The 15,231-nt window shown below is 40.2% G+C and overlaps 1 protein-coding gene across 1 annotated transcript in view; it reads left to right on the top strand.

The window, feature by feature from the left end:
- MPV17L2 (MPV17 mitochondrial inner membrane protein like 2) overlaps positions 1-9,733 on the top strand; it is a 205,347-nt gene extending 195,614 nt beyond the window's left edge. The window contains exon 5 of the mRNA XM_044090761.1: positions 6,927-9,733. Within this exon, the coding sequence (XP_043946696.1) occupies positions 6,927-7,025 (99 nt within the window). The 3' untranslated portion in view covers positions 7,026-9,733. The remainder of the gene's footprint in view (positions 1-6,926) is intronic.
- Positions 9,734-15,231: the final 5,498 nt, after the last annotated feature.

Raw genomic sequence — 15,231 nt, forward strand, 5'->3', positions numbered from 1 at the left:
ATATGCTGCTTATGCAATACAGTGATTTGGGGACATTTATTGTGTGTGTGTGTGTGTGTGTGTGTGTGTGTGTGTGTGTGTGTGTGTGTGTAAGTGTGCTGTTTATGCAAACTGTTTGACAGCTTACCTGCTGACTGGCTTATTCAAACGATCTTACCTATATCAGAAGCATATTCCTTGATCATATCATAGATATTTTCCCTGTTCCTGCTGGTCCAACTTGTGTAGTTTTTAGAAAGAAATTACTTACCGGAGAGTCTTTGTCGATTACTCAGGCTTAGTCTTTGCCCCAGCTAATAGTGGGTGACTCTGCAGTGGCTAGCAGTCCTTCCACACACCACTCTTCCTGTGGTGCAGTCCTTTCAGCCGCCATGAACCAGAAGTCATCTACGTCCTCTTCAGCTATTCCAGTGTCTGAGATGCACATAGGAGAACCATCTTTACTGGGACACAGAGTTTCTCCAAGGGATGCTGACATATTTTCCCGGGGAAGAGACCCGTTGATAGTGCAGATTTTTCTTTTCCAGGTCAGTCATTAAAAATACCTGCAAAGAAAAAATAAAAGGTTAATCCATTATTCATTTGATAATATGGTATTAATAAGATTCTATTGTTTATTTGCCTTACCCAAAAAACTATTTGACAGTCAGGCCTGGTACACATTATACAGTATCTATCATTCAGGCCAATCAGAATTTTCCTGAGAATGGCATGCCAGATAGGCCAAAACTGATGCTATGGAAAAGCAACCTCCCCTAGAGGAATTTTCACCTTGGTATATTGCAAGGATGATGGAGGAATTTTTTTGCTGGAACATGTGGATTTTCTCTCTGAAATAGAAGATGTTATGATATGTTGCAGCTGGATATTCCTCAGTCTATGCTTATTCCTCCTATTTTGCCACCCAAGGAGGAACTAGATATTGGTGCTTGTAACAATTCTTATTCAACCACTTCTTTTCCCAGTGAAGCAGGTAGGCTGTACAATGTCCCAAAAAGTAATAAACATTTCTCTTTAACCCCCAGGTCTGACTGTACACCTATGTCATCAGGTAACAGTAGCCAGGGATCCTCCACCCCTTCCTCTAAAGACTGTTGAGGTGAGCAGTTTGGATGAAGTGGTAAGATAATTTTTTTTCCCAGTTCAGCATATAAAATTCTTCACTATCTTTCCCATAAGTGGAAGTTTCTGCTTGTTAATATAGATAGTTTGACAATTTTTCTTAGCACTCTCTCACCTGAAGGAAGTGCCTACCTAAATGTCATTATTTCTTGCAGTCTAAAGGAGTGAAACATGCTTTAAATAATGTGTATGATTGTGCAGGTACTGATTCTGCTTCTGTTTTGAGGAAGTATGCCCAAATACGTAAATAAATTTTGTTTGATGAAGTAAAGTCTGAAATTTCTAATTCAGCTTTGGAGAAGGAGGCTTTAATGGAGCCCACCTACTTCATCACTTCACTTTATCACCACAAACAGAATGTACATATGTAAATATTGATAATTTGATTTGTCTGTGCTGTTTTTCATTTCTCACTAGATACTACTAGTATAACAAATGATTTTTTCTACGCTATGTATATATATTATTATTGCTGTTTGTTTTGATTAAAGTGGAGCTTTTCTCCCCGGGCCTCCTCTGAAAATGGACCTCGTCCAGTCGGACCATCCCGGTTAACAAATGTAAAATAATAGTAATAAATAAAATAATAATAGTGCTTCACTGGCCTTCCAACAAATTTGTGACTGAGGGAATATAGTTTAGGGAATTTTTAACTTGTCTTATAGTTACAAATCTCATGCACCTCTAAGAGAATAAGTAATCCCTCCCTTCTCAAGCCATACAGGGAATCTGTAAGAGATGGCAGGAGGGGATCAGTCTTAAACAGGGATTTTACTTTTCCAGAATGACTAGTCTTGTCCTTCAAAATCTGTCCCATCAACTGGCTCTGTGTACATTCCCCTTTGTCAACAGACTGTCGTGGATTCAAATGTATTTCAGTTTCAGGAGGGATATAGTTGGCACTGCATACAACAGCCTCCTTTATGGGGAAGTTTCACCACCTCCCTTCATACCAGACTGAGTTATTTCCTCAGTTTCCACAGCGTGTGCTCACCCTTGGAGTCATAGAACCAGTACCTGTAATCCAAAGGAGTGATGATTTCTATTCTGGAGTGTTTCTTGTATCAAAGAAAGAGTCTTTAGAGACCAGTTCTAGACCTTTCCTTCCTAAATTGGTTTATGGAAGTTCTTATTTTCTAGATGTGAACCCTTCAGAGTTTACTTTTCATGTCCCTAAGAAATCTTTATGGACCCAATCTTTATGGACCTTAAGGATGCATTGCGTTACATTTCCATAGCCAGTGGCTTAAGGAGTTTTTCAGATTTTGTTCTTTCTGGGTCACATGATCAGTTCTCTGCTTTAGCTTCTCCCCAGGGTTATTTTCTCTAGTGCCAATCTGTCTGCAGACTGCATGTCGCTCACTTTTTCTTTCCTGTTTTTTTTTTGACGACTTTCTTGTTTTCTTCTCCCAGATGTCAAGAGTTTTTAACAGGGGTTTCATCTTTTCTGACCAGTCTGGGATTCCTGATAACCTTTCAGAAATTATCCTTCACCCTACAATTAAGAATGTTTTTTGTACACTGTATTGTAGACTCTCAGCATCAGATGACCTTTTTGTTAGAGGAGACCGTCAATGTTATCTGGAAACCTTCCTGAGCTTCTCTTCACAGTCTCCAATTTCGGCCACAGTGTTTCAGTTTTTTGGAGGGTTCATGTTGCCTATTATTCTCTTGATCCTCTCTTCAGTTTACTCAAGAAATAAATTATTTATATATATATATGAAAATCATTTGGACCCAAAGCTTGTATCCAGTGAATTTTTAAGTACCAATCTTGGGCAATATATTTTTCAGAAACTGTACTGGTGGAGACTACACAGACTGGGCGTTCCCCTTTTTTCCTCATCCTCCACCTCAGTCTGTAAATTCTTACCTCAAATTTAGCTTGTGGGGGGCAGTTTCTTTGAGGGTTAAGGTGCAAGGCTTATGGCTTTCTTCTGATAAACAAAAACACATGAATGCTAGAGTAGAAGGCACAAGGTTTGTTACCTGGATGAAGGCTGGCTATGATAGTCCTTCTGCATTCTTTAACCCTCCAGGCATCTTACATTACAGTCTGTATGAGCAAAATGTAGTGGTTTTCAGTTTGTTTTGCCTGATGAAGCCACTTTGATGAAAGTTTTTTTTTACTAACAAGTGCAAGTCAGTAGTTTTAACAAATGTTACATTTTAACTGAGCTTCGTGGTGCCGGTAATACTTTGTTTTATTGTTTTTTTGTGTTTTAGTATCCAGCTTTGTCTGCATTGGTGGTACTTTCTTATTTTGAAATAACCACAGGCCCATCAGGGATGGGTGCTCAAATATTTGTGTGAGCTATTAGACTCTGGCAATCTGTACTCCTTTACAAGGTGTACATCTAGTGGCCTTGACAAAATGTCTGCCCAGGAGCTTGCCACTTTCTTCTGAGTATTTTATAAAAGCACTTTCTGAAAGCAGTGTTTTATCTCCGTTCACTACACTTTACACATTACTCTTTCCTGGGATCTTAACTTTCTGTTGGAAGTGTTCTTCACATCTTCATTAGAACATACACATTAGCATGCTTAAGGTTCATTACACGTAAAATTATTCTGCTGTTTGCTCTGACATCTGCAAGAGAAGTATCTGAGCTGCAAGCCTTCATGGCTGATAAAAGCTATTTGTCTTCCTTATGGACAGGATATTATTAAGAACAAAATCTTCTTCCATGCCCAAGGGTATTTCAAAGTTTAACTTGTATTAGACCATCAATCTCCCAGTGTTCTATCCTGACTTTCAAAACCAGGGAGAAAGAATTCTACATACACTGGATGTGCTGCACAGATTGGGTACTGTCTTATTAGATTTAAGTCTTGTAGAAGTGCCGATCAGCTATTTATTTCTTATGTTGGGACTAAGAATGTGTAACCTGTGTCAACAGACCCTTTCTAGTTTGTTGTACAAGGCTATATTGCCTTTTGTTATACCCACCATACTAAACCAGATCTAGGCAGTTTTAAGGTGCACTCTTCTAGGGCCTTCTCTTCTTTGATGGCAGATTGGAAAAAGGTGGACTCTAGAGGCAACTACACGGTCTTCTGTACATACCTTAATAAGGCATTTCAAATGGGATTATTTTGCTAGATTCAGGATAGATTTTGCTTTTACCATTATCCATGGTCACCTGGATTCATAGCCTCCTTCCTGCTAGATTCGATGGGCTTTGGTAATCAACCCATAAATCCTGAAGGCTGCAGCAGCAGTGGGAATGATGAGCATAGTACAGTTGTGTAAATTGCACTTGCCAATAACAGTAGATGTTTGAATTCTTCATTGTTGCAGTAGCTGCACCCCCCATCCCCCTCCTATTGTATATAGCTGTAGATGAGAAATAGTTTGATATTTATTTCTTGCTTGTTTAGTCCAGGATGAGTACACTACTTTTTGGTTATGTAAGAAATTCCTGAAGATTTTCCATTCTGCTGATTTTGCTTCCATTTGGCTGTCCAGTTAGCAATTGGAATGGAAGTGTGGGAGGGAGACAGAGCTTTTGGAAGCTGCCTGTTTTTTGTGTCTTGTGATTTATTATAGTTTTGTATTAATTAGGCACTGGCTACAATAAGATAGGAATACAATTACATTAGCTATAACCTATTAGCAACCAGTAGAAGTAGATATGTAGAACAGGTATGAAAGACGAGACTTGTGCTGTTGTAGCTTGGATGAACAGCCTATGACATATATTTATGACCCCAGTTTGTGTGAATTGACAATGATCTCTGTGTTAAAGCAGATAAATACTGCATGTCATGTAAACTGGATCTGACCAAGCTCTTTTAAGGGCGAAAGTTCTCATCCGTTTGTTTTTCAGTAAAAAAGTTTTGATTTCTAAACAAGTTATAAGTGCTTGATTACTCTGAAGGCTCAACTGAGCCTGTCCACAGTCCATGGTTCTTTTTCCTGATTTTTTAGAATTATCAGCAAGCAGCTTTGTTGCTCACAAGTACCAGTTTTACAAGTGGTCTATGGTTTTTCCTTGTGTGAAGGAGACTTTAAGACTGGAAAACTATTGAGCCTCACTACAAGGATCTTTTTTATACACGTGTGTTTGTGTGCATCTGTGTGTGTACACACAGATACACACACACATACATACGCACAATATTATTATTTAATTTCCCTCACGATCCATAGTATTATGTAGCAGATATAATGCTTTCCCATTAAAAGCAGCCTTTGATGAGTTACTGTCGGCTGCTGGTTCCCTTTGATGTCGTTATAAACTCCTCCCCACCCCCATTCTTGCTGCAGCAGTTTCTCATTTTTATAATTAAAGTTGATCAGTCATAGGTTTGAGCATTATGTTCTTCTAACGCTGTTTGCAGATTGGTTTACCTTGTCTCCTGCCCAACAGCAGCATTTCCTGTTCAGTATTGACTCCTTTCACCCCTTAGCCAGTGTTTTCTAAGATGGATTATCGTTATGGGTATTGTGAGGTCTTGGTATTGCCCACAGATTTATCTGGTTGTGTTGATAGTATTTCTTTTACTTATTTTTATTTAAACCTAAATTCCTTTGGTGAGTTCACTGTCTGCTGGTTATCACCCTCTAGGCACCGTCATCAGTTGAACCTAACCAGTCAGTGTCAGTGCTCATATCATGTAGTAAAAAGGCCATGGATGTGTGTTTGGCAAGGAAGGATGTTGTTGGCATGCTAACAGGCAGCATGTTGTCACACTTCAGGTTCTTTTGGGGGTCATGTTTTGCTTTAAGGTATAGGGTAATTATTCTGCTTCTGCTTTTTTTTTTACTTGTTCTTTATAGGGTACAGTACTTTAAAGTATTCTGGGGTATGGTTGTTTATTTTAAAATACTAATAAAAGTAAAAAAAATGATATATGTATATATATATATATATATATATATATATATAAATAACACTAATAAAAGTAAAAAAAATGTACACACACACACACACACATGTGGGGAAACCAAGTTATTTCTGCTCATGATCTAAAACTGCTAATGGGTGCCATTACAAGTTATCATTCAAAGTCAAGAGGTTAAGCAATCGGTGTTATGGATATGAAATGGCAGTTTGCAGGGCAACCGCATCTAAAAAAAGTTAGTCGAGTTTGAAAGCTGAGCAGAAGTTCTGATCATATAAAAGAGTTCTTGGAGGCTAAGTTATCAATTCTGGATGAAGGATGACGCAGCATACTGAGGGTAGATGTGTGCCTCCAGCAGATGGGCAGTTCTGCTGTGAAGTATTGTGGGGCTAAGCAACAAAGTATGTGTCTAGTAAAGAGACAACTGGGCACCAAGAGTTAAGAAGCATCATTAATTTATGTCTTCTTAGTAGGTTTCTGAAGGTATCTTCAGGCTCCAGTTTTCTCATGTATGTGGTAATTCTGAGAACTCGTGCATCTTTTCTTGGTACCTCAGATGCTGCAAAGTGTAGTTTATAGAGACGATACTGTCTAGTAACACGTGTGTGTGTGTGTGTGTGTGTGTGTGTGTGTGTGTGTGTGTGTGTGTGTGTGTGTGTGTGTGTGTGTGTGTGTGTGTGTGTGTGTGTGCGTGCGTGTGTGTGCGCGTGTGTGTGTGTGTGTGTGCGTGTGTGTATGTATCATTGGTGTACACTGAGAAGGGAATTGCAAAATGGTGTTATGAAAGTTAAAATAAGACCTGTTTTGATTTGTAAAATGTTACTGTAACCATTTGGTTTCAGAAGTATCACTGTTGCATTCATTTTCTACAAATTTTTCTTGTAACTGGTGTGATGATGCAAGTATTAATGGATCAGTGGGAATGAATACTTGTTTATTTTTTTCCCCATGTACAGAAGGATCCAGAACTAGACAACTCTGAAGCTGATCCGAGTAAAATCTGTACTGAAGGCCATCAGAACTGCACCACTGACTGTTTTAAAATTTCTGGGTGAATTCTAGCACTCGCAGGATCAGTTCTTTGTGTTCCTTTGCATTACACTAGATCGGATGAACACATAACTATTCTGAAGGTTTTAAATGTGTCCTGTCATGGTCAACAAAGTCTAATGAATTGAACTTATTGTGAATCTCCCACCAAGGAGTTGACTTTCTTAACCCCACCAGCTTTACTTACAGGTCGATAAGTGAGTAGTAAATTGTTGCACGGTAAATTTGCAGGACCTGGACATATTAAGAAGTTATATTCCCTCTAAGTAATTTTCTTTCCAAGTGAGTTACCCCTTACATATGTGTTCAGTTTTGTAATTTGGGAACAGAGTCACTGTTGTTCTAGCCACACTTCTAGATGTGATGTTGGTGCAGTATTGACATACTGGTACAGGAACATTATCACAACATTATTTGGCAGCAGTGCAGAAAATGCTGTATTCAGGAGTGCTGAGCTCCTCCGGAAAAAGTACCATGACCTGTAAACTGCAGAACTTGTGAGACTCAGGACACCATCCTGTACTGAAACATCTCAGGATAATGGTACAGTCATAGGTTAGTGCCTTCTCCCACGACACACAACTGCAATCAGTCCTCTTCCCTTAGTGCTTCAACAAATTCTTGAAGCAGCTTGCACATTTATATATGGTGTTCCACTGCTCAGGGATTCAAGGGTCATGCTTCATTTGCATTTATACACATTCCTTGCTGTTGAATCATCTTTTCTGTCACATTTGTTATTCTGATGTTATTTATCACTGACGTAAACAAATATAAATTAACTTCAGTAGGCATATCAGAAACTGTGAAATTCAAACTTTAAAAGCCGCCATAGTGTCATTTGTTTCTTTCACCTTTTAATTGAATCAACTTGAAATACACTTTTATGATTGTTTTAATGTAGTTTTGATGCAATTTATTGGCCCCCAGACTCTCCATGATTACCCTGCTAGGGCATTGAAACACCACTGTGTAGCTTTTTCTGTTTTTCCTCTTGTTAAAACGCCAGGTATCTTTTGCAAACATATTGTTTAATCCTTTCATTTTGCCACTGAATATTAATGGCTGTATGAAAGACTGTGCTGTATTTGACTACTACAGTGATTCAGAGCAGTTATTTTATGCTTTTCTAAATAGTCATTAAGATGGCCTTGCCACATGAGGAAAAGCATCTCTTAATTTGTAAAAACAGGCATGCTTGTCTGTGCTTATTCAGCAGTGTACATTAATGTGTCTTGTTCATTTTCAAATTGCTGTAAGCAGTTGTTGTAAGAAACCGGTTCAGATCTGCTGTGCTGTGTACCTTTATGACAGCGTCCTTGAAACTAGCTTCACTAGATATTTCAGATGAAAATCTGTTTTGTGATTTAAGGATGCACTATTCTGTAACAGCTAGTGATGTTGCCTGATGGCGTTTGATTGTTGGTTCTTTGGTACAGTTACTGACAAGTTTTTCTACTGATGCAATCACATACTCTTTTTGTGCCTATGTGGGTTTTGATTACGGATTTCCTCCCACATTGCAAAAAACATTCGGTAGGTGACTTGGTGATCCTTTAAATTGTATATGTGTGTGTGCGTGTTATGTGCGTGTATATGTGTACCATGTAATGGCTTCCTTAATCTTTGTTGAATGTTAAGTAGATGATGATGCAACTCTTCAGGTACATTTACCTGAGTTGCATCTCATTTATATTCTCTCATTGAGAATAACTGCTGGCACAGTGTCTGTTAGTAACACTAACACTGTTTTAAAGCGTTTGGCTTTTTTGTTTTTCTCTGTACATCTAGTATATCTAGTATTGTTGTGTATTTAATAGGATTGTGGGGAAGTGGATCCACCAAAATTGGGTACTAGGGGACTTGTCCCCCAGCAGAAATACCCTTTTTTTTTTTTTTTGACCAGTTTTTTTTTCTGTGTTTGTAGCCTCAGCTGGATGTTATTTGCTGATAATGTATTATGACCTGGTGTCCTAACTAAGATTGCTTCTCTTCCATATGCCCTTTGCTTGCTGAGATAGACTTTTGACTCCCCTGCAGTCCTAAATAAGATAAATTATTTATCTGAAAGTTAATTTCTTTGTAGTGCTTGACATCCAAAGCACTTAAATAAACAAACAAAAACACTGTAGTAGAGCAGGGTATGTGGTTTAGGTTCCCAGTTACTGATAGAAAACAAGAGATGGATTTGAAACAAGCGGTCTGTTATGTAATTAACATACAGTAAATTAACATATAGCTTGATATCTGAACACAGTGTTGTGTACCCAAAAACTAATAATAGTGGTTTCATAATTGTTGTTGTGGCTTCAGAGAAGTTTGGTAAAGATTCTGTTTCTGTAATTGTTATGTGTTGTAATGATTTAAGTTTTTCCTTCCAAAGGTCTATTGCTGTAACAGATGGGCTTGGCTTTGTTTCTCTAACCAGTGTAGTTTTTAGTACTACACCTATTTATATGATCCAGATGTGTACTTTATTTTTAAAACTTATTTGTGTGCCATTAAGAATAAATGTGGATTTTTTTCTAGCTTAGTTAATAAACTTAGAATACATTTTCAAGGTATGGCAAACAACACATCAGTCAACTGAAATTAAATCTGTACTCTCATTTAATTTGTTTGGAACTTTTGAACTCTAAAATGAGAGCAGTGGCTTGTACTTTCTAAAAAGTAGTTTTTTAATAAAGTGTAACAAGATTTCCCTTCTTTATAATACAGTTGTAAATGAAGGGTGAGAAGTAACATTTTAAAACATTTTTTAACAATCGGTTGACTTGATTTGTTGTACCTTTTCCTTAATTTAAAATGTTAGTGTTGTGCTTTTTATAAAACAGGTTTTTCCTCATGAGTGTTTGAAGCAGAAGACCAAGCTAACCAGTAGGGATACTTGTAGAGAAAAGGGTGTATAGCTTTAAATCTGCTGATGCCAAGCTACAGCACCTGCATGCCAAACATTCCTTTTAGAAAGAAAATCTGAATACCTCATAGAAGCAAGACGCTTTTCCACAAGGAGGTGTAGTTTACTAAACATCATGACAGGTATTCTGTCAAACTTGACGTATCTGCAGAAGTGAGAAATGCATTTATTTTCACGAGTTCAAAATTATAATTTTCAATATAAAAATGCTGCATTTGCACCCTTTAGGAATTTTGTCACTGCAAAGAAATTTAGTCGAAGGTCTATAAATTCAATTTATTCTCACCAAGCCTGAAAAGGTGTGGCATGCTATATTTATGCAGCTGAATTGGGAAGAAACATTGAATGCATTTAGAGTTTTTACTTTTCTTTTGAAGAGACTGAGAGAAGCCAGTAAATGTTCACAAATTATCACAAAGTTAGAAATAACTTGCCATTTACTTTTTCACATTTTTACTTTATTTTTCATATCCATTCACAATTACATATAGTGTAATCCTCGTGTGGTGCAGTTTTTAATTTTGCAACAGTAGTTCGCTGACTCTCATTACTGTCCTAGTTATTTTCACTCCATACCCATTTTTGACTGGAAGTAACTCATTACCTCCTTCCATTCTTCCCTCTCTTTCTCTCATAGGTAGGTACTAGGCTATCGGCCCAAGAGCCTAAGTAAGGCTAGCCAACAAGGTTCCCTGGCTTACGCCACCCAAGAAAGTTATTTTCCTGTGCCCCTGTCGAGCAGAGCCACCGAAGTGATATAGGTTCATAGGTAGGTACTAAAATAAACGGCTTCTGCAAGGCTCGAACCCAGGACCCTGCACACCATAGCCAAAGTGATTTACCACTAAGCCATGTCATCCCTCTCTTTTTCTTCTGCTTCATACGTCCCTTTACTATGGCTTGAAATCTCCTTTCCAGCCCTCTTTCTGTTGCTTGCCCCTTCATTTCCAGTTTCTGGCTGTTACACTCTCTATTTCTGTTGCCATTAGTCTTATTACTTGCATTTCTTTGTCCTGCCAACCTCGTCCTTCATTCCTTATACCATACGTGCAAAAATTCCCTGGAAATTTGACCCTGTTTTCCATTTTATATATTATAATGTTGATTGAAAATGTGTGAGGTATTTTCTGCTCTTTGAGCTCAGATTGTGCCTGAAAATGGTCAACAGACCCAGTCCACTTACACAGTGAACAAATAGTAAATGAAAATAAATAAAATTATTCTTGCTAGAATCTCATCTAGCTTTCTTGCTAGCACTTTTGCCATCACCTTGATGTATTTGTTTATTAAGGATATTGGTGTGTAATCCTCTACATGTTCATCATGTTTCACTGTTGCAGTTCTAACCAATTGGTTATCCGGCTCCTGGTAGCCCTCGATCGGCCAGAATACCAAAGGTAAGTAAAAATTACATCGGCTGTTTGTTGTAAAGGACATCAGGGCGTCCGATACAAAAGGAGGTAGCCAATGTCACTTCCTCAGTCTTCCTTGCTGCGGAGCCCGAAGCAGAAGCATTTCTTGCACGAGTGCCGGTCGGCAGTTTACCTTTTTTGTTTCTGACTACAAAGTTGAAGTCAACTACAGCTAAGTACCCCATTGGGGATCCTCTTTTCTTGCCTTACCAAATGTCAGAAAAGGTTAATAATTGTCTTACTTGTGGAAAGCAGATTCCCCATAGAGATTTTCATTCTTATTGTATTATTTGTTTAGTCCTTGACCACGACGTTCCTAATTGTGATCTTTGTGCTTCCTTTAATCCGCGTACCATTCGTCATCGGGCTAAGCATTTGGAGTGTGGCCTAAGTTTGTCGGTATGGCATCCGCTGGTCTTCAGGCTTCGGATATCCCAAAGAAGCGTAAAGATAAGGACCGCGACAGGCTTCTGAAGGTCAAGTCCTCGGATGATGATAGATTGGTCTTCAGTCATGCGGTAGCCAGTGAGGCGCCTTTGCAGCCCCTGGAGCCCATCAACCGCAGGCCTTGGTTGAGACCATTTCTGAGGCCTCTGGCATCCATTTTGCCTTCTGACCTACCGTCTGTTGCCTCTTCAGCTGGATCCAGAGCCGCAAAGCTGACTCCGGTGTCCATGACCTCCATTCTTCGTTCAGACAGCAAGCTCATACTGACGACTTTGGCTGCAACTTCAGCGGTTGCCAGGCCTCCCAAGTCCTTCAGACTTGCAGGTAAGTCTTCCAGTCGTAAGCCTGTGAAAGAAGCAGGCTCCAGTTTCCTCTCGTTCCCCTCATTCTCAAATGGTTAAAATGGCTGATGACCTTTTGACTCTTATTTGGGGTTCACAGCCTCCTCCTTCAAAAAGAGGTAGGGATGTCTCTCCTGAGGCTTTGTCCTTTTCAGATTCTGATACTTCTAGCATTTCTGTTGATGAAGAAGTTTCTCAAGCTTTCTCTCCTTTTGAGGATTCAGATGCAGAGGAGTCCATCCCTTCTGCTTCTCCTCCAGAAGATTTCTCTTTTGGTGATACTTTAAATACTCTCAGGGAGCATTTTAAATGGGAAAGTCAGGATTATCCCCTTTCTAAGAAAAGGATTAGGGAGTTTTTGGATTTGCCTCAGCATAAGCCTTTGGCTATTCCACCTGTGTTGGAAGTGGTTGATGATGTTTTTTCTGGAAAATTCCTGGACTCCAAATTCGGTTCCTCCTGCTCCCAGGAAACCTGACCGGTACTTTAGAGTCCCCGATTCTCATTTGTTTCTTTTCAGGAATCTGTTTGCTGATCCAGAGGTTATTTCTCAAGCCCCTAAAGGAGTTAAGGCCACTGTTACTAAAAATCCTGTTCCTTCTGACAGGGAATCCAGGAACCTAGATAGGTGGGGGTAAAAAGGTTTGTACCTCTGCCACTCTTGCTAGGTCTACTAATTGTCTTTTTCATATGCTGAAGTACCAGCAGCAGACCTTGGAAGCTGTTAAGTCTAGGATAGCAGGTGTGCCTCAGTTGGTGGAGAGTAAGGATATGCAGGATTTGCTGAATTCTGCCAGTCTAGTCAATAAACATCCATTACATTGTGGTTTTGACATTCTAGAAGCCTTCTGTAGGGCTACAGCTACTGGCTCTGTTATTAGAAGGCATGCTTGGCTCAGGGAGCAGCCCCTACCAGAGCCTGTTAAAGCTAAGCTTTTAGATGTATCTTTGCATAAGGACAGTCTTTTGGCAGCAAAGCAGAGGAAGTGCTCAAGAAGTTGGAAGACAAGGCCAAGTCTTTGCAGAGAGTTAAAGACTTTCTGCAAGTTCAGCCTTCTGGCTTTAGCAGGAATTACCCTTCTAAGAGTTGGACGTTCCCTGATACCAGCAGACAGAGACGTTCTAGGACTAGAGGTTACAAATCTTCTAGGGGACAGGTGGCTCCCCCTCAAAGGTCTAAGCGATGGCAGGCTTCCTCTTCAAAGGCGGGAAGTTCTAAGCCTGCATCTCAATCTAAACATTCTCAATGACTCTGTCCAACTTCTGCCTGTTCTTGCCTGCCCGGAGAGTCCTTTAGGGGGAAAGTTGGCCCTTTTTACGAATGTCTGGGCCACCATCACGGACGGCAAATGGGTACTCATAACTGTATCCCTAGGACACAAGTTTTCTTTCCACACCTTTCCAGTACCTAAAGGATTCCCGGACGCTCCTCCAAACCAAAGGGCAGAAGTAGAAAAGCAAATTTTGTCTCTGTTATATCTGGGAGCAATAGAATCAGTTCCTGCTCAGCAGGTAGGCCAGGGTTTCTATTCCAGACTTTTCCTAGTTCCAAAAAAAAGAAGGTACCTGGCGTCCTATCCTAGATCTATCCATTCTGAACTCTTTCTTGATAATTCCAAAGTTCAAAATGCTCACTCTGCATCAGTTGCTGCCAATGTTAGAAAAGGATTCCTGGCTGATATTGGATCTCAAAGAAGCTTACCTGCACATCCCTATCAGGGAAAGTTGCAGGCAATACCTTCGTTTCACGGTGGGCAAGCAACATTATCAATTCTCTGCGCTGCCGTTTGGCTTCTTTGCTACTCCCAGAGTCCTAGCTCCAGTCACTGCTTTTTGCAGGCAAAAGAAAATTCAGATTTATCCATACTTGGACAACTGTCTAATTCAAGCAAATTCTCAGGAACAGCTGTTAAAGGATCCAGAATTTGTAAAGACTCTTCTCTCTTCCCTGGGTTACACTCTCAACGTGGAAAAATCAAATATAGTGCCATCCAAAGAGATAACATTCCTGGGACCGAGTCTGAACACAGCCACCCAGATGATACATCTCCCCCAGGAGAAGCAGACAACTCTTTCAGTTTACTTCAAGGACTTGGCAAACCTGTCCCAGCTCCCTGCAAGGGAATACCTGCAAGCTTTGGGATTCATGGCCTCTTCCATTCTCATGATTCCATATGCAAAACTGTATATGAGGAAATTGCAATGGTACCTCAAGAACACTTGGTGTCAACACACACAGGGCCTGGATGTGATAATTCCTCTACTTCCATGTCTGCGGACAGAGTTTCTATGGTGGGCAACAGCCTGTCTACAGAACAAAGGCATGCCTTTTCGCCCAGCCCTGGCCACTCAAGTTCTTACCACAGACGCATCGGACTACGCCTGGGGAGATCACCTGTATGGCGGATGCATACAAGTAAGTTGGAATGCCCAGCAGATGCACCTGTACATAAATTTAAAGGAGTTGATTGCAGTCCAGCAGGCCTTACTAGCTTTCAAGCATCTTCGTTCTCCAGGGATCCTTCTTGTCAGGACAGACAACAGCAGGGAGGGACTTATTCTTACCCCCTGTGCAGACAGAGCATGAGTCTTTGGTCCATAGCAGCATCCCTGGGCCTGCATCTCCTAGCTCAGTTTCTTCCAGAAAGGCTCAACGTTTTGGCAGACCAGTTGAGCAGACAGACCCTGGATCCTCACGAGTGGCAGCTGAACAGAGCAGTTTTTTACAGCATCATTCAACATTGGGGCACTCCTCAAGTGGATCTCTTCTCCTTTCCAGACAACCATCTTCTACCTCTTTTTTGCACCAAACAGCGTCACAGCAGAGCCCGGAGAGTAGAAGCTGTGTCCTTCCCTTGGACGCTGCTGTCAGTTTATGCCTTCCCTCCTCTTCCTCTTCTTCCCAGAGTGTTATTGAAGATCAGGGATGAATGATCAAGGACTATTCTTATAGCTCCGGACTGGCCCAGGCAGCATTGGTATCCACTGCTTCGCATTCTCTCCCAATTTCCTCCTTGGCATCTTCCTCTGAAGCCAGATCTTTTGGTTCAGGAAGGGGAAAACATTCTACATCCTCATCTTCAATCTGTCCATT

This window comes from Protopterus annectens, chromosome 13.part0, assembly GCF_019279795.1.
Source record: "Protopterus annectens isolate FY-2018-M chromosome 13.part0, PAN1.0, whole genome shotgun sequence".
NCBI classification, from domain to species: Eukaryota; Metazoa; Chordata; order Ceratodontiformes; family Protopteridae; genus Protopterus; species Protopterus annectens.